We start from the raw sequence: 22,758 nt of genomic DNA on the forward strand, positions 1-22,758 counted from the left end.
CAGCAAGATGGAATGTGAACTCCTGGGGAAGATCATATCATTCTCCAAAATGAGGCAAAAAGGGCAAAATAACTATCATAGGAGTGTGAGTTGTGGCTTTCTAAAACATAATTTATTCCATTTTTCTGTTGGCCTTTGTTTCATCTTGCTTTTTTTTTTGGGTAGGGGAAATAACTTCATGCCAGAAAGTAATTGAATTAAGACTGTCATTCATGTTGCAACACGTTATGAAAATATCCTAGAGAGCCTAAAATAGTCCAGAGAGAGACACAGAATAGCCACATGTGTGGCTTCAAAGCTCTGGTAAAAGTCAGTGGGGTCACTTGTTTTGGTTTCACACAGATCTACAGTGATGTTAAAGCCTTGAAAATGCAGTGATAAGTGCTCAGCTAGAATTGGGTGAGCCCTTCTCCTGGGAATGCCACTGTTCCTACCCACCCCTGCTGAATAAGAAGAAAATTTTCAAAGTCAGGATTAAATTTACTTTTTATACTTACTTTAACTGTCAGGAATTCCTCTGAAAAGACACGCCTCATCCGAGAAAACCAAGAGTTTCCAGCAGATCCCTCCAGAATCCTCAGTGGAAAAAAATTATCCTGGAGACATCAGCATGCCTTTTCTGCTGTGCTTGAAAAAGAAGAAGTCACCTGTGCCTTTAGGCAGGAGTATCTTTCAAAAACACACCCCTCCCATCCAGCAGAACTACCAGGCTTTGCTGGAATCGTGCTTGAAGAACAAATGCTTGTTCACAGATGACACCTTCCCTGCTCACATCAGCTCCATTGGAACAGGAGCCCTGCTGAAGAAACTGCCCCGAAATTTACACTGGAAGAGGCCACACGTAAGTGACTTTGAGTGAGCACTGTGTGGAAGAGGATGATTACACATGATAGCCAGCAAATAGTTTTAGCATTGAACAGGCTACTCTTGGACTTTAATTTAGGTGTACTTTAATGTCTCTGGGGATTAGATTTATTGCATCAGGTGTCATTTTGGAAGCTGGGGTACATGGAGTCTCATAATTGCCTTTGAGGCATTTGTTGCCCAAAATCATGACCAGCTTTGTTCAGTTTATATCCAGTAACACTTGGAGCAGGCAGGGAGAGGAGGCAAAGGGAGCAGGGAGAGTTGGTTTCCTTGGAGCTCACAGCTACAGGGATCTCACTGTGATTCTGTGGTGACAGATGAGATCCTTCTCCCCACAGTTCAAGATCATGACCTTCTAGAAGATTTCTGAGTTTCTACACAGTTCTTAGCCATGACCCCTCTCTCCCATGGACTGTTATGATGCTGGAGGCTGCTGCTTTCCCAGACAGGCCAAGTGCCTTATCCTCTTGTTGGGCTGGGGTTTTTTTTCCTGCTGAACTGTTTAGTCTACTGTACTTGGAGTAATTTTCCTCAGCCCTCAAGGCTGAGCTGCTATCACAACCAGTGACTGAGCATCAGTCAGTCTGTGAGCTGGTTTTGGTTTTGGGGCCTTTGTTTTTTACTTGTCCTCGCATTTCCAAGGCCTTTGCTGGCATTCCAAGCTGAAACTGAACATCACAACAGGAGACACCCAGGTGCAAGGGCTGGTCTCATAACAAAAGGGTAGATAACAAGTGTGGGAGGCCAGGACAGGGGCCTGGCACAGTTAGATAAGGCCTGTTATTATCAATGCCAGTTCTGCTCTTACTGAGCCACTGAGCAAAGTTTTGACAATCAGATCCTCCTGAAAGCAATGTACAGAACTATGTATTCAGAATTTCAGAAGCCCTTTGTCTACAGGGAATTCTGCCAGGTAATATCAGATAGCATCTCCCAGCTAAGTTATTTTCCAGCTGTCATATTTTGTGAGATTTAAACAATTTCCCAGAAGGATCGAGTTTCTGAAAAAAAAAAAAAAAGGTCAGCATGAGTCCTGGCCTCTACAAAGCCCTTCAAGCATCTCCCCATCCCTCAGATATTGGAATGGGCTTGAAACCTTTTCTGTCTCTCAGTGAACTATTCTGCTGCTCTGCTATGATTGTTGGGGTGTCCTGTGTAGGTCCAGGAGTTGGACTTGATGATCCTGATGGGTCCCTTCCAACTCAGCATGTTCTGTGATTCTGTGAGTCTAAAACTGCCTTGTGAAGAAGGCTGCTGTTTGCTCTGGATGCCAAACTTTCTGAGCAAAGACTCTCTGGGAATGGATGCTGTGCATCCTTCAGTCCCTGTGCTGCAGAGGAGATGCTGAGATTGTGCCATTCAGCCTGCAGGCTTGTGGCTTGCTGCATCTGTGAGTGATGGCCTGCAAACTGAACACCCAAACTCACCAAGGGCAGGGCTTGGTGTCTAATTACTGTGACTGCCTTCTGAGGGAAGCTTTTTCTTTGCTGCTGCCTGCAGGGGAAGCCAACAGTGTGAAACTTAGCTTGAGCAATTTCTGGATCATTCGAGTAAAATATAATTTTGACACTTAGGTTATTAATTTAACCCCAGAGGCACTTGTGAAGGGAAAAAAATCACCACACCATTATCTCTCTCTGTAAAATTATTCACAGACCTATTCTTGTCACAGCAACAGGAATTCTGCTGCAGCCATCAGTCTGTATCTCAGTTGTCAGTCAAGCTGGGGAGATGTCAGCCAGCTTGGGTGAAAGTTTGATGCTCTGCCCTCATAACCTCTTTTGGCTGGCACTTGTGTGGAGGAGCAGGACTGGCAGCCTTGAAGGGCTGTCTTCTCAGCATGCTGACCATGGAAAGCCATGGTGATGCATCTGAGCACCAGTGACTTTGGGTGGAGACCAAATTCAATAGACCAAGCACAAATGTGTGCCCAGGCTGGTGTCAGGTTAGCCAGAGCACATAACAATGGATTTATACCTGAGCCAGAACAATGTCTGCTGGGACAAAGGACTCTCAGTATTTTAAAAGTTTTAACTTTCAAGCTAAATCAGCTCATGTTACTGGCTTAACTCTCTCCTTATTTTTTTTTCTTTCCTTTTCATTTTGTGCTTCCCAGGCCTTGCACAAAAGTCCCGTATTTTATGCTGCACACAGAAAGCAGCCTGATCTCTGCCAAGGATTGGTGGGTAAGGAAACTCCTTTTGTATAAATATCTAAGTATTCTTACACAAGATAACATTTTGCATGGAAGTTTGAATGTATAAAACTTGGCATGAAAATACAAGGTATCCATCTCCTGTCTCCACTTGGCATAGTGTGGATGAAGCAATCATTTACTGGCATAGGCTCAGTAAATAAGCTGGCAAGCTTTGAGGTGGGATTTGAGGCATAAGAGGTGTCTCCACAAGCTGAAATCACCACTGTGTGTTGCTTCTGCCCCGCTAATTGGAAGTGTTCCTGTGCTCTTACTGGTCTGTGGTGTTGCTGCTTGATAATTGAACAGAAACCACAGAAGGGCTTTATATTTGTACCTAATGCTCAGTGTGAGTGTGTTCTCTTCTCAGCCTTGCTGTTAGAAAAATAATTTTATGCCTGCATTGTCTAAAATAAAAGACTATATTGCCATCTGAAAAACAGGTAGAAGTGAAACTAAATTAGTTTTTAAGTGCTTTATGTCCTTAAAACCAAAGTTTGCTAAGTACAGTCTTGCATGTGAGATCCACTGGAAATTGTTTTCCTTTCTGAAAAGCTAATGTTTTCAAAGAAAAATGGAAAAGTTTTTTTTTTTTTTTTAATAGTGTGCCTTTACAGAGAACAGAAAAAAACCCATGCAATGTCAGTAAAACACAGAATGTTTCCACTGACAGTTATTCTTGCTAAATTTCTTATTTAACCAAACAGTACCCAAATGAAAAGATCATGAGAGAGCAATTACAAACCAATCACGGTTTGGTTAAGTAAAGAACATGTCTGGATCATCTAATTTTGTGTGTATGATTTGTTAGAACTCTAAAGACATCAGCATAACAGCTCCTGTGCTGGGATCTTGGTGCTGCTGCTGCACTTGGCTGAGAGCTGTCGTTTTTCAGCCAAGTGCCTGTGTCCGTTTGTCTTGGCGCAGAGAACTGCTGGTTCCTGGCGGCCCTGGAAGCCCTGACATTCCACCAGGACATCTTGGCTGCAGTGGTGCCACAGAACCAGAGCTTTGAGAGGAAATACGCGGGCATTTTCCACTTCCGGGTATGGCTGCTCCCCCGGGCTGCAGGAGCTCCTCAGATATCCCCTGCTCTGTTTTGTGTCACACCCCTGCGTAATTTGTATGTGGTTCCCTTTGGCCAGGGGCAAGTGGCCAGAGGGTATCCCAGGCTGGAGAGGAGCCCATCACCCCTCCCACAAAGCAGCACAGGCAGTGAATCAACTGCAAGCCACTGAGGAAACACCTCTGCTTGGCTGCTCTCTCCAGCTGTGTCCTACCCATATTTTAATGCAAACAAAACCCTTTCTCAAGAGTGGCAACGGTCAGCAGGACCTGAGCATATCAGCTCCAATCTTCTACCCCTTTGCCCACCTCCTGGTACAACTCTGCTACCTTGCAGTTAGAAATTCCTTCCCCACAAGTCACCTGTGGCTCATTTCCCTGACTCGTTTTACACCTGGTAGATGCTTTGTTTACTCCTCTGGCTGGGTGGGGTGAGGAACTGGCTCTGTGGGTGAGTCAGCATGTCCCACTGACCCACAGCAGCCTGCTCTGTACCCACAGCTGGGCTATCTTGCCTTTCCTGTTGTTTCAAGGGGAGGTCCCTTCCAAGGGAAACATCAGCTCATTCCTTTCCCCTGACAGTTCTGGCACTTCGGGGAATGGATTGACGTGGTGGTTGATGATCTCCTGCCGGTGAACGAGGCTGGGGAGCTGCTCTTTGTTTCCTCAGTCTATAAGAATGTGTTTTGGGGAGCCCTTCTGGAGAAGGCATATGCTAAGTAAGTGACTCATTTCAAGTTATGCAAATAATCTCTCTAAAATATGTTGGTTGGTGCCTACGCAGTTTATTCTTGTTTATAAATGCATCTCCTAGGCCTTGCTACGTTTTGAGTGTAGTAGATGGCTCTCATCTATCTATTATTACACATAAAAGCTGCCATTGCAGCGGCTGTTATCAAACCTGGCCCTTGAGTTTACATCCAAGGGTTTAGGTGAGAAAACAGCCCTATTGTGGGGGATTGTCCTCTGAGTGTTATCATTGTTTGCAGTGGCTGAATGCCTTCCTGGTAAATATCACAGAGGAGTGGAACACCATAGATAGACATTTTCAAATGTGATTGATTTCCAAAGCCTCCTTTAATGTATTATCAGTGTGAGAAACCTCCAAGGATTTTCATTTTGTAGGTCTGCTGAAGCACTGCACTTTGTTTTGGCAGTTGTTTTTGCTCTCAGTTCCTCGAAGCTGAGGCATGTCACAAATCATATGGCATGGTGAGAGCAGTGGCTTCACTCCAGGGTGTTCTGCCTACAGTGGTAGTATCAGCACAGAGAACAAAGCAGCAAGGCCTAACTGATGGAGTTTGTTAATATTTGGCTGAAATAATCTTTGCAGAGCAGGGAAAAATGCTCTAGTTAACATTGAGAGAAAGATCACCCAAAGGTGAGAATGTTCAGTTATTTTCATTTGGTGTTAGTGTTAGAATGAAAAGGCTGGGCCAAGTTGCACTGGAGTGATAAAGAAAATCAGATTAGAGGCTGAGCTCTCAGGACAGTGTCTCTCAAGGCACTATATCTTAGATACAGCTCAGAGCCTGGTGATAAATTCAGGCAACATTCTCTGAGGCAGAGTTATCAGAGAATTGTGATGGGTATGTTCTCATTACTGTGCAGTCAGGGATGACAGCTAGTGAAGAGTCCCTTTCAAACTATGACCAGTCTTGGAGGCAAGTTTGTAGATTCTCCTCTTCCCAAATGCCAAAAATTCCCTTAAAATGAAACATGAGTTACAGCCTTCCTTTTGCTTTTTGCACGTTTTTAAAAATATTTTCGTTGGCAACCTGTCCTGAACCTGTCATCTGTGATGATGATAACCCAAAGAATATATTGATGTCTTTTTTGCTAGACTCTATGGCTCCTATGAAGATCTGCAGATTGGGCAGGTTTCAGAAGCCCTGGTGGATTTCACAGGGGGTGTCAATACAAGGATCAAGCTTGCAGAAGCTCCTCCTGATCTGTGGGAAGTACTGACAAGAGCCACCTACAGCAGATCTCTCATGGGCTGTCAGACACACTTAGGGGTGAGGCTTAGAGTGGCATGAAATGGCTTTACAGCTAAAAACCTTTCCATTCCCCTTTCCCTCTGCTCAGCTGGTCATTGTGACTCAAAATGTATCAAAGCTGCCACATGTGGCTTTCTGTAGAAGTCACATTCTTCATATTAAACTTGCTCATGGATTGGTTCCCTGATGCTCTCAGCTCCCTGTTGTTATGTTTAGGAACTGGTTTATCTATCAAAGAAATTCTGTTAAATAGGTACCCACTGCATTTTCCCATTTTTGTTAAATAAATTTTCCATTTTTACAGGTGGTGCAGTGAGACACATATGGAATAAAGTTATAGCTCAGGTAGAGACATGGGTCGTTGAGAACATGAATTAAAGTCTTGGCTTCCAAGCTTTATGCTGCCACCTCAGCTGTTGGGAAACTCTACTTTTCTGAAAATCAAAACTAACCTCCTGGACTTCCTTAAAGTGACATGGTCTCTAGCTGAAGACCCACAATTTAGGAAGGGTCATTAACAATCAACCTTGCAATTCCAAGCATACTGAAAAATCTGGCTCTTAGGAGGTTCCATTTATATATTTATTTTCAGTTCTCCTGTTACTTTGAAAGTCATTACTTACATAAGTACAGGTGTCTGGTATTGGTATAAGTATGCTGTATGAGTAGGGATAAAATAAAATGTTTCTTTTCCTTCTCTTTCTTGTATACAGCCAACAAAGGTCCTGAAGAATGGGCTTGTTGCTGGCCATGCCTACACAGTAACTGGTATCAGAAAGGTAAGACCAGCCCAAATGTCCTGGGCCCAGGTTGATTTGGATATCAGCAATTTTTATTGCATTCAAGCATTGATCAGAGCAACTCTAATATCTCCTCCCCAATACTCTTTTCTTAGTCTAAGGCTACAAGAGACTGTGGGCTTTGTTAAGATTCACACTTTAAGTGTGTCCATTTTAATTTGGAGGCCTCGATGTAAAGGACAATTGTTATGGATCAGTGTATATCTCCAAGGGTGGGAATGATTCATAGGGCTCTGCTGACACCATCCCCTAGAAATGCATCTCAGCTGCTAAGAATGAAAGGACTTGCCTTTGGGGCTGCTGGGAGGATGTGCTGAAACTTGGGGATGTGCTTTTTACTTGGGGTAAAAAGCCTTCCTCTGAAGCCAGTGGAGAGGCCATAGGAAGTAAGGATGTAAAGGCCAAAATATGAAAAACTGCAGATAGAAATGTGAGTCAGGGGTGTGGAGTATGGGAACTGCCCTGTGCTCCTGTGCAGACAGTGCAGGGGGACCCCACTAATCTGCAGAAGTACTGTTGGAGTCCCCTTAGGATGTTTGCCCAGAGGTAAGGGACTTGAAATAATACATCCCAAAGAGTAGGAGCTTCTTCCTCCTGAATTGGTGGGTGACTGTCTTGTTCAGCCTCAAGAGGAGGTTGACAAGGATGGCAAAGACTGTGTGGGGCTTTGGACATTTTGCTGAAAGCATGTTCAGTACCTGTAGCAAGAGATACTAGGAGGGGCAGAAGAGATGAGCTGGATGAGGCACATCTGGGTCTCTCACAGGAGGAGCAGGAGGAGTTTGTGTGTGGAGCTTTTCAACAATATGTCTGTCAGTCTGGCTCCTCTGATGAGATGAAAAGCCAGGCAAGCTTAAGGGACTGACCAAGCATGTGGAAATGGTGTGAAGTCAGCTGTTCTGCAGTGTGCTGTCAGCAAACCCCTAACTGGGGCTCTCCTCCCACCACTTCAGGAGGCATTAATCTGTGTGGACACCCATGGGGGCTGCATTGTGCTGTGCCATTGCACTGGAGTACGACTTCCACACAAGTACAAAATGAGCAGATGTTGGAAAGGAAGAGGAATTTACAGTCAAGCCTTTGGATTAGGAATCTGTCATGTCTCTGGTTTCAGTTTAGAATGTAAGATGAAGCACCTTAATCTCTTTGTTGCTGGCATTTAAAGTTGCATGTTCAAAGATTTTGATCATCATACTTGCTGGTATCTGTGAGAAGAAACAAAATTGTTGTTAATATCTGACATAGTACAATGATATAAACCAGAGGAGAACTGCTGAGATCTTGGTAAGCACAATGTTACTGTTTTCTGCAGGTGACCTGTCAATATGGACCAGAAAACCTAGTGAGACTGAGAAATCCATGGGGAAAAATTGAGTGGAAAGGAGACTGGAGTGACAGGTGAGTTTCCAAAACGAAAGGTGTGACACTGAGCAAAGGAAAGGTTTCTTGGAGGAAAGATGCTGCCATCTTCAGGCATGAATTAATGCTGAGGGCAGCAGTAAGATAACACTTGCACAGACCTTCTGGTGTCAAAGCAATGACTCCATGGATTTATATGTCTCCAACAGACAGTGCTGCTGTAGCTGGCCTCACTTCACACATGCAGGCTCAACCAGATCAGTTCTACTTCTCATTTCACTAATGCCAGAGGAAACATAATATGAGCATGAGATGCTGACCACCTTGCTGTGATGTGGAGAGCATGCAAAGGGACAGATAGCTGTGCAGGAGGCTCTAAAAAAACGCCATGTTTCAGGACACAGTTGTTTATCATGGGAGGGCCCAGGGAAATTCTTCCACAGGCTGCAAGGTGTTAGAATTGGATAAGTAGGAAGGAGTTCTCTGTCCTAGCTGCTCAGGTAAATACAGTGGGGCATGAGATCAGAGGAGGTAGTGAGGTAAATGGGCTCCATATTTGCACCTACCTGATTTATTTTTTTTTAATTGGGACCCATGAAAGACAGTGGTTTGCATTCTAGACCATGGGCCACTGTGAACTTGTGTCCTGTTCCTCTTTGAAGTGGAGCATGTTTCTTGCTTCCAAGCTTCACTTCATTCCCTGCACAGGCTGTTTGCTGAGGCTCAGGGCATAGAAAGTAGAGAGGTCATGGGGAATGTGAATGGCTTTCACCTTGTCTGCAGAGCAGTAACTTCTCTGATGCATGTCTGTCACATAATGACAACACACCAGCTGTTCTGTTGAAGAGCATAATGAGCAACATACTGCAGGCCTGCCTTTGAAATGACTCCCAGCTGCCTCTTGTGCTGTCCTAGTCATTCATTCATTATGCCAAACACTCTTCCTATTATGTCTCCTTTAACAGAAAATTAACCAACAAAGCAGGTCTAGATTTTTATATTTTAAATACTTGGAAGCTGTGTGTTCAAGTGAAGGGAGTGGCTGATGGAAATGGAACATTTCTGGCTTCTACTGCAGAAAACTGGACCCATTTAGCTATATCTCATGGGACCCAGGATGGTCATGGAGAGTCTCATGTGGCTGAAGGCATAGTGGGGGATAAATGGAGATATGTAAAAACAGGGATTTGGCCACTTTTCATAGAGGAAGGTCATGTCCTCTGCCTTGAATTTGTGGCCACATTTGGTTAGTCACCTCATGTTCTTCCCCTTAGCTCTTACAAGTGGGAGCTGCTGAGCCCGAAGGAGAAGATTTTACTGAGGAAAAAGAAGGATGATGGAGAGTTCTGGTAATTATTGCACCCTCTTGCTTCTCCCATCTCCACCAGCAGCCCTGGGGCAGCACCTGGAGCTGCACATTGCCACTTAGGCCAAGGCTTAGGTGATGAGCTTTAGCCTGTGCTCCTCTCTGCTTGATGCTGTGAGAAGCAGTGGCTGTGCTGGCATGGAATGCACTGCTCTTCATGCAGGAGTGAGGGACAAGCAGGGCATTGCTCGGTCACCTGGGGCTGCTGGAGATAAAGGGCAGCCCCAGGAGCTTTTGTCCTGCCTCCTTTTTATTTTATTTTTTTTTCTTCTTCTTCTTTTTTTATTTAACCATAGCTTCGGGAAGCTCCTGTTAGTCTGCGGTTTCTCCCCGGCTTTTGCCACGAGGTGGCAATGTTGCCGCCCCTGTAATTTCATTGCACTCCCTTTGCTGGCGAGATTATTTCATTCTCTGTTTCTCCTATCATTTGCTGAAGTTTTAGTCGTGCATTAGCTACTCCTAGAGGCTGCTGTGGAAGCAGACGCTCTCTTCTTTACTGCCTAATAAAATATGAGCATTACCATATGTAACACAGAATGGTGTGGCTCCGAAGTTCCCCACTCCCTTTTCTTTACATTTTATGAGCCATATGGACTAAACTAAACTGCTGACAAGATGTCTCTTGGCACTCTTTTCCCAGGATGTCTCTGCGAGATTTTAAGATCCATTTTGTAGATCTGGTGATCTGTAAATTAACTCCAGACCTGATGAGCCAGGAAGATGGCAAAAAGTGGATGTACTCCTTGAAGAGTGGGAGATGGGTTAAAGGAAGTACAGCAGGAGGAAGTCTGGGATTCTATAACGGTGAGGGGTGCTCTTTTGGATAACTCTGACTTTTGGATGTTCTGCTGGTTCAGTTAACAGCTTCTTATAACCTCTTAACATAAAATTGATGACAGAAACATGCACTTCCTGTTTATGCCTCCACACAAACATCAGAAATTAGCAGCTGAAGGACTTTGACTGGCTTCTGCTATCACAGAAGATGCACTGCTTGCAAACATAGGGCAGTGGGCTGATTATAGCATGAAATAAGCTTTAGGATCCCAGGATCAATTGCCAGCACTGATCTGCTCTAGGGCATTAAACTTGTCTGTTAAAATTTGCATCCTCAGCATCTCCAGGGAGTGTGTTTTAAGTAAAGTGAATAAAATAGTCAGAGGCTCAGCTCTTCTGGAAGCAGAGCAGGTGGAGTCTAAAGTCAGCTAGCCTATACACCAGGGCTGAGAGAGGAATGGTGATACATTTATAAACAAAATGAGCTCTTAGTTGCATGTAAGCAGAAGTGTAGTTCCTTGTTCATGGGTCTTTCTCCTATCTTAGATAGTAGTTGCACTGCTAAACTTGTAAACTGCACCTTAAAATCAAATTCCTGTGGGGTCTGGAGATCCAGACAACCTGGATTGCCAGTCCAGTGGGAGGACTGGCAATCAATTTTGTGATGGAAAATGACATCAAAATGTTTTTCTTATTTTACTTAGGCAACTTTTGGATGAACCCTCAGTACTGGCTGAATGTGCTGCCAGCTGAAGACAGCAAGAAGAGCCCAAGCACGTGCAGTGTGGTTATATCCCTCATGCAGAAACACAGCACCAAACACCGGAACCGAGCCCCTCACCTTTTCATTGGATTCTTACTCTATAAGGTGCAAAGAATTGCTTTGCTTTTCTTGCTCTCACCAAACAGGAGAACTTCCAGCCCATGTAGATTGTAGTGCTCTGCAGGCCAGGAGTTTTTGTGGTGTGCAGAGTGATCTCTGCTCTTTCCTCCTGCCTGTGCTCAGTCTCCTCACACATCATGGCTGGGCTCCCTGGGGCTCTGTGCCCTGCTTGCTGCCTCTCCAGCAGGCTGTGTGTCACCCTTCAGAGCAGTGAGAAGGGTCTTTTGCTTCAAAGCACATTGGGATTTATTTTGCTGCCTCTGAGGGTATGTGCAGTAGCTGGAAGAGGGTGTCAGGAGCCCCCTTACTTTGGGATAGGAAGAGCTCTGCCCTCAGGTTATTTCCAACCATGGTAAAATTGTGCCTAAAAAGTGTTCCTAGTATGATGTGGCAGCTGCTCATGTGTGCATACTGCACTCCCCATATACCCAGAGGTGAGTGGATATCACTAGGAGTGAGAGTTTCCTACCTTCAATTCTCTGCTTATCTGAGTACCTCGAGGGCCACTCTTCTCCCTTGAACAGAGCCACAGGTCTGGTTGCTGCTGTAAGCTTGCCCAGTTATGGAGAGGTGACTGTGGGGAACTTTGGGTGGAGGGGCTGAGGTTTCTGAAGGCAAAGACCCCATAGAGATGTTTGTAGCTGCTCTGCTTCCCAGGAATGACTTGGCTGTGTTTGGTGAGGCACAGAGCTCCTGACTGACAGGTGCTGTTTCTTTTCTTCCTGCAGGTGGGCCTACAGGTGAGTCCCTTGTCACCACTGCTGCCTGTTTTGTCTGAGGGACCTGGGCTGGCACAGCTGTTAAGACAATACTGAATGTGGTGTGTTTGCCTTTGTTCCTTGGCTGACAGTGAGTGCCAGTATTGGAATTCAGTGAGGCACAGCAAGGCAGAACCATCCCCTGACTCTACTGAAAAGCAGCCATGTCAGGAGAGCTCCTTGGCCTTGAGAGTGGGCATTAGTGTTTTGGTAGTCAGAGCTGCCTTTCTGCAGCTTTCCAGTCTTGACATGAGGTTGGAAAAGAGCCTGTGCCCCATGGGAGTCAAAGATCTCCTGGGGAGCTCAGGTTCCTGGCTGGCTGATGGTGCAGGTGTTTTCAGCTTCCTCAGGTCAGCTGCATTTCTAGCATTTTCTTTATCCAAGAGCCTTTGGGACCTGAGAAAGGGCCCTGGAACTTAAATCCTGATTAAGTCCCGATTTTGGCTCTCACCTCAGAGGTATATTTAAAACAGGGAAAGATGTAGCTCATATTGTCTTAAAAGGGCATATCTTCCACTCTGTTACTACTCAAATGAGAGCACACCTCTTAAATGAGAAAGTGGGCTGGCAAAGAACTAGTTTGGGTATGTTATATGGGCAGCACAATTGTGCTCCTAGTTATTGTAGACCCAGCATGGTAACCATGAGGTAAGATACCACTCCTTCCTGACTTAAATATCTTGGGCACTATCAGGATTACCTTCAAGGTAAAATTTCTGGTGGAGGGCGTCTGAGTGTGGCCCCAGGACAGTGCTCTGCCACACCTGAGTGGGAATGGGGGCAGCCAGGACTTCAATTTCAGGTTTGTAGTAGTTGCCAAGATCAATACAGAGAGATGGCAAGCTGAGAGCATCTGAGGTATTGGAACTGCTGTCAACAGAGTATTGACTGGAATATAAAAACTTTGAATTTAACATAAGGGGCATGAGGAGGAGTAACCCTGAACCCTTCATAAGAAAGATTGCCCTATTAGTAAGAAAAATACTGGCAAAGGAAGAGGAATAGCATCTCCCCATGAGGCTGCACAGTAAAACGGCTAAATGTTTTGAGGAACAGCCAAGATCAGAAGGTGACAGTAGTTTTAGCTAGCAGGATTATTTATTGGGCTTGGTACTGGGCACTCAGTGGCATTAAAATTAGTTTCATGTTGCCTGGATCAACACTTTATCCATCATCCTGTGGCAGAAAAGGGCCTGCAGAGCAAAGAGTGCCAGACAGATCAAGGACACTTGCATGAAGTCAGGATGAGGGCTTAGGTTGCTCATGCAGTATGCTCAGATCGCAGGTCTTCTGAAAAATCCTCTGCTACCAGATCCCTTGTGCAAAGGACAAGCTGGGGACAAAGTGTGTGGTCCCTGTGGGAGAAGAGGTGTTCTGGCTAGTGAGGGGCAGTCTGTAGAGCTCCTGCCTGCAGCCATTTTAGCCCATATGGCAAAGACTTTTGCAGAAGCCACATTGACAGGAACAGCTCCTCGTCCCTAGTTCTTGTTGCTGTTACTTACAAGTAGTGTAAGGTTTTTTTATAAGTTGCAGGAAGCCCAGTCTTTTGCCATATTAGTATAGGGCAAGTGTGGCATTCACATTCTCTGAAAAAATCCCTTCACCCAGGATTTTCTCCTGGGAAGCTGAGAAGCCTCAGAGAAAAAGGAAAGCAATTCTTATCTCATTTGCTTCTCCTGTGTTGTGCTCCTTTGGAATGTGTTTGGAGATTGTTTACCCACAGGTGATTGTTTCATTGGATTCTGATGTGAATTGTTTTAACTCTCTGACCAATTGGGGCCAAGCTGTGTCAGGACTCTGGAAAGAGTCATGAGTTTTTATTATTATCTTTTTAACATTAAGTATCTTTTCTGCATTCTTTAGTATAGTATTCTTTAATATAATACAGTATTATAAAGTAATAAATTAGCCTTCTGAGAATATGGAGTCATGTTCTCAGCAGGCTAATTCATGTCCATCATGAACATGGAGTCAGATGCATCATTGCTGCCTTGGTCAGGGCATTCCCTGTGAATACAATAGGCAAGGGTGCTGCATAGTGAGAACCACCATGTCCTGGGAAGAGACTGAGTCCTTTGGGCTCTGTTACCTGCTTGTGCTGTAAAACAGGCTGAGATGTGAAGGCAGGCTGGCTGTGCCCTGCCCATGAATCCTCCACACCTTTTGTCCACACGTTCAGCTGTGGCAGAACACGATTCCCTTACCTTTCTTCCCTGAGCAGTACCAGGAGAGCAACAGAAAGCTGCCCCCAGGTTTCTTCACCCGACATCAGCCTGTGAACAAGCACCAGGTTTTCCTTGATGAGCGGGAGGTGACTCATGACTTCCATCTGGAGCCTTGTGTCTACGTCATTGTCCCCTCCACCCTGGAGCCTCAGCAAGAGTCTGAGTTCATCCTGCGGGTTTTCTCCAGGAAGCACGTCCTTCGGTGAGATGCTGCTGCCCCTCATTCCCTGGGAAAGTCTGGTCTTTCTACCCTAATGGGAGCAGCAAAACTTAACTCTGCAAAAAGCAGCACAGCCTCTTTCAGAGAAGCTGGCTCATCCTGCCAGGATTCTCGGTGGTTGAAGCACTGGGTTTGGCCTTATCCTTTCAAAAAAGGCTGAGATAGGCCCACACAATCCTTGCAGCATGGGCATGTTTGAGACTGTGAGAAGGATAAGAGCTCTTTAGCTTTTTAGTTCCATTAGTTTGCCAGGAACTCCCTGCTGGCAATGCTAGGATGGTTGCTTGTACAGAAATGGGTGCTTTGGATACTTCAAATGCCAGCAGCTTTTGGGGTCCTGTGTGGATATGTGGCCTTGCCTTACTGCAGCTGTAACACCAGAGAATAAAACACACAACAAGAGCAGGTTGGGGCCCCATCCAAGGAAGAGGAATGACACTTGTGGTGAGACACACAACTCTGAGATTTGTCCTTAAAGTGTCTGCTTTTTTACATCTCCAGGGAAATGGGTGGGAACACGAGCTTCACGCTCTCTAAGGTGAGTGGGTGTGAGGGAGTGGGGGTCTGTGGTTCAATCTGCAGCTCTGAATGTTGGGTTTTTACTGTTGCTCTGCCCTAGAGGAGAGGCTGAGTGAGAATGTCAGTGCTTGTGCTGCAGCACTTGAAAGTACATTTTGGGTTTACAGATAGAATCCTTTGGACCAAGGGGTCAGATGCAATCAAATGTGGGGGACAGGTAAAACTTGAGACAGCTTAGTTGCCCTGTTTGCAAACTTCTTTTAATGACACCATCTTGCTTGCTCTGAAGTCTTCCCTGTTAATGGCTTTTTGGAGACTCATGGTCCATTCTTGCACTTCTCCCCATCCCTTTCAGGCCTTAAACATTTTGGAGACGTGATGGGACCTTAGCTCTACTACTCCCATGCAATGGCCTAAAGGTTATTTTCAAAAGAACTGATCTCAGTGGCAGTGCATGCACATCTGCAGCTTGTGCTAGGAAATTTATGGCATAGTCTGTTCCCCTGGCAAAACCAGGGCCTTTCCTGCCTTCATCTCCTCTGTTGGGCTGTATAAAGCAGAACAGAGACCCTTCTCTCACAGAGTGAGCCCCATGCTTTGCACAGCTTGGGGTGGGGTGAGATGAATATTTCTCCCCACTAAATGCTATCTGAGTATTTCTCTCCAAGAAATAGCAGTTTTGTAATGTAGGGAGGTATCTTAGCAATGGGCTGTATTAGTGGTGTAACATTGATTGCAGAGGTGGGCAGAGGGTGGAAGGGGCAGGGAATGGAATGGAATGGAATGGAATGGAATGGAATGGAATGGAATGGAATGGAATGGAATGGAATGGAATGTCTTGCTGGGAAAGCATCTTTAATAATTTGGTTGACAATATTTTTCTTCTGCAAGTTAATGATTTTTTTTATATCCTAAAGGAAATTGTTGATAGGTATGAAGGCAAGATTTGGGAGGATTTCTTCACAAAGCATTTTGAACAGGTAAGTGCTTGCTTGAGTAAACTCCTCCAGAGCTATTATGTAGCTCTGTGAAAGTAAAAGCTTGTGGATGTGTGGGGAGCAGAGAGGGGCTGTGGAGAGGAGGTTGGACTCTGTGGACAGTGATGACTCCACACAGCAAATCTGCCTGTGAAGCTTGGCAATGTGAAGGCATTGAGACAGGCACACTACTCTGCACAACAGGGAGTCAGTGCCTGGAACTTAATGTGAATGTGACAGTATCAAGAGGCTCAAAAGGCATTAGGAAACTGATGGGTCGAAGGTCCATAAACAAATGCTAAAGGACTGAGCAGGTATGTACCCTCTAAGATCACTTTTCCAACAGGGAAACAGCAGAATGGACTACAGAAGCTGACCAGGTTCACATGCTCTCCCTAAACATTAATTCCTGTTTTCTGTATTGGGGACAAAGTGATGGGCTGTGTGGCTCCTTCCTATCCTTTGGGGAAAGCTGTCTATTAGAGAACACCCCTGAAATATTGAACCTTGTCTCACACATAATTCATCACAGTTGGATGGCAACTAACCTGCTCTGAGATGTGAAATAGATATCAGGTGTCCTATCATCTTTTCCCCCTAATTTTCCTAGTGAAATATTATCCTTGCTGTCAAAGATTCTTTTTAGTGATTTCTCTGGCCTGATTTGGGATGGAGCTGACCATCAGGGATCCCACTGACTGTGATGAGGGATGCAAGTGTTTCACCTCTCAGAAAAGGTCATTGTATTTATTTAGCATCATACCCTGCATTTGGCAAACACAGTTTCACAAAAAACAGATTTGCACTTTTAATAGGAATATCTTGAAGGAAGCTGTTACTAAAAACGAGGAATGCTTTCACTTTTTGCCCCTTGTTTAAGATTTTGGATTTGAGAATGGTGTGGCTTTGATGTGCTAGAGATTGCCACATACTGTGAGGTGCTGGTCCTTTGCTGTCAGGATGTCCAAGTACACACAGAGCACCTACTGCCATTTCTGAAGGCATTACCCTGGCATCTCTCAATGTTCTGAAAGCAGGTTTTTATTTTTGAAGAGTGACATTTAAAAAAACCCTCCAAACAAATGATTGTCACAGCTTCTAAAAGTTTTATGAATTTTAGTATGACAAGGGGGAGGGGAAGTCTCTGCTTTGAAAAGTTTGGGGAGAAGTATTCCAAAGTTTCAGGTTGGTTTGTTTGTTTGTTTATAAATGATAAAAGGGGAATGTTTGAAGCAGATGTCTTGACAGTGTGCTTGATGGGACAGATGGCACCAGGGCTGAAAGGCCTGAATCCTCACTCAGTGGAAATCTGCACTGCTCTGTGTGGAGCCCTGAGAATTTAGCCCAGAGCACACTGCAGCTCCTGCAGGCTCAGAATCTTGTCATATTCAAAGGGAATCTTTTATATCGATTTTCACAGTGGCTGGAGTGGGGCCAGAAAAGCAGAGAATGAAGATGGGGCATGCTGGGAAAACAAAAGAGGGAGAAAAGTGATTTAATACTTAGGGAGGAAAAAACCTAAAATTCTCTTCCATATCACAGAATCCTGAAATAAATGCTGTTCAGCTCCAGAGGATCTTGAATAATATATCTTGGAGAAGTAAGTGCTGAGAAATAATGTTTCTGTAAAATAAGCTCTCTCAGAGAAAAGCTTCAGCTTCTGTATCTATTGCTTGAATTCTGGGAAGAGAAACTGGCTTCAGTCTGACTGAACTGACTCTTCTGATGCCATGTTAGATTTCCAGAGCAAAAGGATTTGCTGGGGTGTGAATCAATATGGCAGAAATGTTATGAGCAGAGCTAATCTAGTTTGAATTTCAACAACTGAAATAATGAGGAAGGAGAGCAAGCATGGATGCAGATTCTTAATTTGGCCTCCAAACCCAGCTTGACCTCAGCTTTGATTCTGAAACTCTGTCTCATTTCAGCCTGTGCCACTGTCTCAGCCTCAGCAGCACCAAAGTAGAAGATGTGGAATTCCTGGTCTGTAGGAGTTGGTGTGGTGGAGAAGGGTCTTGCCTTTAATTTCATGTGCTTGGTGCATGCTGCTGCTCCTGTTTACTCCTCCCTGCTGTGCAGGCATAGGGCTGCCCCTTGCTCTGTGTGTGGGGGACAGGATGAGGTACAGGTGGGAACCCATGTCTGTGAGAGCCAGGTGAGCCCTGGGCTGGTCCCTCTCACGTGTGGCATCACTCTGCTGGGGGCAGCCCAAAGCCCTCCACAGGTTTGTAATTTGGACTTGGAAACAAATAACACCACCTGGGCAGCAGTGAGGCATTGCAGTGGCTGTTCTCTCTGGACAATGACAGTGAAATTACAGATATAATGATGAATACAGATGTTTTTCCTGGTTTCTTTACTGGTAACAATCAATATGCGACATAGAAAATGCTCTGTCCAGCCATTACAGGCAACAAAGAAGATGGTCAAAAGAGTGATGTGATGCCTTTTTCACTTAAACTGAATTTGATATTACGCTCTTTTCTGCAAAAGTGGGCAAGGGTAGTTCTTCTGTCTTTATAAACTGACCCACTGGCACTGTCTTATCTGTGAGAAAACAATATTGAACAGGGAGTCTTTACTTTTAATAAATTATTGATTTTAAGAATTATTTTCAAATCTTTACAGTACTTGGTTCATATTTACTAAACAGGGCTATTACATTATTAAAATTATTAATAATAATAATAATGTGACTTCCTGCAGAGAAGGGATTGGTGAGTTATGGTTCTGCCCCTTACTCAGTGGAAGGGGCAGACCAACTGTAATCATGATTTGCAGTGAGATTAGAGCCTATTTCTGTTCATGTAAGTTGTATATGAACCAGGAATGCTAAGCTTTGAGGCAACAGCATGTTTTCAGCAGTGCCTGTACTTTTAATTATATTAACAGAGCTGGCAGCGTGTCTGTGAAAGAGAGGGAGAGAGAGATGCTCAGTACAAGGGTTTCAATTAATCTGCAGTGCTGTTCCCCAAAGCTCTTCAGGTCAAGTGACTTTGCTCAAGGTCATGCAGTAAATTCTGTTTGGGATTAGAGCTTTGGATGTCCTTTTCCTTCCATTTTCTCTAATAGCTGGAGATAGTGTACCATATTTCATTCTATATTACATGCCTGCAGGGAGCTCATATTGGATTTTCTGAGACTAGTAGAATCCATCCTGTTGCCTCATATTTTTATCATCATAAATGATACATCTTCTCAAGTGGGTGTAACGTTTCACAAAGGCTTTGGGGCCTGAGCCCTCTCAAGTAAGGGGGGATTTTGTGAGTCCATTTTTCTGAGAGATGTCCAATGACTCCCCAAACCAAATTTTTTTTTCTCTCTCCAGATTTCCAGAGTTTTCGCCTGAATTTCAGTCTGGATTCCTGCCAGGGTATCTTGGCACTCCTGGATGTATCCTTGCCATGAGTGATACTTCTGACTCATATAATACTTTACCAGAGCATTATTTCTTAGGCCAGACTGGGTGTTACTGTGATTTCTTTACCACCAGGACATGGCCCTGCCTATTGAACTTCTCACCCTCCATAATAACAGTTCAGCTGTGACAGAATGGAGCTGCTTTGGGAAAGGGTTGATTCCTGCTGCTTCTAAAATCAGCAGCCAGGTTTCCTTTGACTTTAGTGGGATGAGGATCAAGTCTATAAATAGGCACATGGGCTAAGAAATCATTATTCTCATATTATAATTGCATGGGTGTTATAGTGGCTGTAAGTTTTTGGTTTGTTTGGGTTTTTGGTTTGGCTTATTTTTTCTTTTTTTCATTTTTTAATATATGTAATGGTTGCTTTCTAATGCTTGAGATGTTTTGACCTTAATGCCCCCACTAAGCTGAATGCCACTGGCACACTGAGTATCCAGGAATTCAGAGTCCTGTGGAAGAGGCTGCTTTTCTATTTGGTATGGCAGTAATTTCTATGCTCCTTTTCAATACCTCCCTACTCACAATCCCTTTGATGTCACCTGCTGGGTTTTGGGTGCTTTGGTTTGTTTAAAAGTACTACCTCACCCCACAGGAAGTTTTCCAGAAGAGAGACACCAAGAGATCAGGGAAGCTTGACCTTGTGGAACTGCACGCAGCTGTACAGGAGACAGGTGAGCCCACAGCATGTCTTGGCAAGTCTCATCTTCTTGCTCATGGAAGCTGAAGAAAAAGCACAGGGCTGGGAAACATCTTGATAACTGTGTGTAGAGCTCAGGAGGAGTGGAAAACATTATAGTTTGCATGGCCTTGGCTGTGTCATCTTCCTTCTTTAGCTGGGTCAACGCGGCTGAAAGTTACTTTGCCATGTGACAGGCTGCCCACTCTTTTCTCAGTGTGGTCTCACACTGAGACTTGTCTGAAACAGAAGTGTCTGCCTATTTGAGATCCAATTTTTAAAGCCCTTCCTGTGTGTTGCTAATTGAATTTTAAAAGATTTTGTGGGGTTGTGGGGATGCAGGAGGCCAGATCTAGCTCCTATTAAATTGCTGCTTCTGCTGAAAACGACAGCTCAGGGACCAAAACTGGAAGTGTGAGACTTGCACGGAGGCTAGATTGTTGCTAGACTTCACTAATGCAGTGTCTGAGGCTTGATCCAGAAATGGAAGATGATCCATATGGGTCCAAATACTGGACTGAGCTCTGCTGCTATTACTGGGCACTGTGTGGGGGCTGGAGCTCAGTCTTGTAGCTTCCTTTGCATATTTACACCTTAAATATCATTCCTCTTTTTGGTGCATGTTCACCCAGCTCATCTGAGTCAGTGAAAGCACAGTGAGAAACCTGGGCAGACCTCTGCTAAAGCAAACTAAAATCCCAGGCCATGAATAGAGAATGCTTTTGTTCCTTGTAAATGCTGCTGCTGCTGCCTGACGTTGGGACTGATGCTTTCTGTATGAGCTTCCTCTGGATTTTCTTTTTCATCTCCTTTCCTACCCTCTTGGGAATATTGCTCCTAAATCCAGCTGCTGCTATTACCCTCATTTCCTATGATCAAAAGAGGCCTATTCGTATTTTATTTCAACTCTGGAAGGACTGTAAGTATAGGGGAGCAGACCCCAACCCTTTCAAATTTAGAGAAGATATCTTCATGTAGAAATCTCATTTGGGCTGGCTAATATTTGATTATCTTAGGCCAGGCTTGAAAAACAAAGCTGTTGGAGAAGGGATGAAGACCATTCAGTTGTGCCATCTCATTCTGTGTTCTTTCCCCCCCCCCCCATTTTATGTAGGCATTTCACTCAGCAATGAAGTCTGTAATTTGATGGCAATCAGATATGGTGACCCTGACTTACAGATCAGTTTTGAGAGCTTTGTTTGCTTCATGCTTCGAGTGGAGATCATGGGAGGTGAGGCTGGTGCTCGGTGTCTGGCCAGGCAAGCTGGGCTCCCAGCTCTGAGCCATGGCCCCTCTGATGCTGTTCCCACTGGCAGTAGCAAGGGGGAAAATTTCAGGACTGGAATTCTGAATAAAGCAAGAGTAATCAGTTTAAAGCAAGGGACAGATACAGAGGAAGCCAAGTTCTCTCTTTACCTCCCCAGCAGTCCCTTCCTACAGACATCCAAGCTGTACACATCAGTGATTCAGCTCTCTGCACATTTGCACTGGCCTTCTGTAGGAAGAGGAAATTACAGACAAAAACTTGTTTTCCATGAAGACAACCTTGAAATGCACCTTTTCCAGGAAAAAGAAAGCTTTGAAATATGTCTTTGGTGGGCTGCAGTTTGATGATGAAAGAGCTGATAGTCAGGCCATGCTGCAGACACTTAGCACTTGTCTCATAATTGTAGTGGGTAAGGTTGGGACCCACCAGCATTTTGGGGTTTTACAGATGGATGGGCAGACAGTAACATGCCTGACTTTATTCAGCTGCTCCCAGTGTTCCAGCCTTCAGGGATTTCCAGGGACAGAACAGAGAAGCTCTGCACTTGGGAATAGCCTACAAACTCTGCCTTTGGGGTTTTTCCTGAGAACAGTGCCTTGGCTGTGGTGATGTCTTGGCTGCCAAGTTAATGCTCCTTATTTGCTTTTTTTTGCAGAGGCCTTTCGCAACTTAACCCAGGATGGCAAAGGGATTTACCTCCGGGAATCCGAGGTAAAGCCCACCCCTGACTGGCACTGCAGGTCCCTCTGTTCCATGTGGCACTGCATGGTTTATTCTGTAGCCTTGAAAAAGGTATCTTTGACCAGGGCAGGTTACAAACAAGGAGGTTCAGGCTTCTTAGTGTCCTGCTTTATTATGGCTTCTATTTCTTCTGGAGGCAGAATATCTTCAATGCCCCAAAGTCCAGTCTAGGTGTGAATATGACAGGGCTTTCACAGGGATGGATTATTTCAACCCCCTTTCCATATCATTTTCAGTGGATGATGATGACACTTTATTCCTGAAGCAATGCTGTAGAGGAGGAGACAACCAGACCTGAACCAGAATGAGGAAGGCTGCCTTGTTTCAACTTTTTACTTCGTATGAAAAGTCTTCCTCAAGCAGACTTAACATGATAACCACAGACTTGGTGAAGTTTTACTGATTAATGTATTTATTTTGAGTCCTATTTCACTTCAGACAACCCTACTGAAGAGAGACCATTGGATGCCAATTGCCATGAGTGCACAGTGTGACACCCTGGAGCGTGGTGGCTGAGTTTTTGGCGTCACCAACTTCATGCTGAAGTAATGCTGCTGTTATAGGCACACAGTGTGGCAGTGCCCAAAGGCTGTGCTTGGTGGTGGGGCTCTTAAATCTGGGAGGGAAAAGGCCCTGTCCT

The 22,758-nt window shown here is 44.7% G+C and overlaps 1 protein-coding gene across 2 annotated transcripts; it reads left to right on the top strand.

The window, feature by feature from the left end:
- Positions 1 to 610: 610 nt before the first annotated feature.
- On the top strand, positions 611 to 22,409 carry CAPN14 (calpain 14). Of its 2 annotated transcripts, XM_064707080.1 has the most exons (21): positions 611 to 841; positions 2,984 to 3,053; positions 3,989 to 4,107; positions 4,709 to 4,845; positions 5,970 to 6,144; positions 6,840 to 6,905; positions 8,239 to 8,324; positions 9,560 to 9,634; positions 10,292 to 10,455; positions 11,133 to 11,296; positions 12,040 to 12,051; positions 14,291 to 14,496; positions 15,016 to 15,052; positions 15,951 to 16,013; positions 17,553 to 17,610; positions 19,339 to 19,403; positions 19,842 to 19,910; positions 20,027 to 20,105; positions 21,225 to 21,341; positions 22,033 to 22,088; positions 22,355 to 22,409. In XM_064707080.1, exons 1-21 carry the CDS (start codon positions 611 to 613, stop codon positions 22,379 to 22,381), a joined length of 2,076 nt encoding a protein of 691 aa, XP_064563150.1. In that variant the 3' UTR covers positions 22,382 to 22,409. The 2 variants fall into 2 exon arrangements, with proteins under 2 accessions (XP_064563150.1, XP_064563149.1); XM_064707079.1 differs by lacking the exon at positions 12,040 to 12,051 and having other exon boundaries at positions 11,133 to 11,308.
- Positions 22,410 to 22,758: the final 349 nt, after the last annotated feature.

This window comes from Zonotrichia leucophrys, chromosome 3 (assembly GCF_028769735.1).
Source record: "Zonotrichia leucophrys gambelii isolate GWCS_2022_RI chromosome 3, RI_Zleu_2.0, whole genome shotgun sequence".
NCBI classification, from domain to species: Eukaryota; Metazoa; Chordata; class Aves; order Passeriformes; family Passerellidae; genus Zonotrichia; species Zonotrichia leucophrys.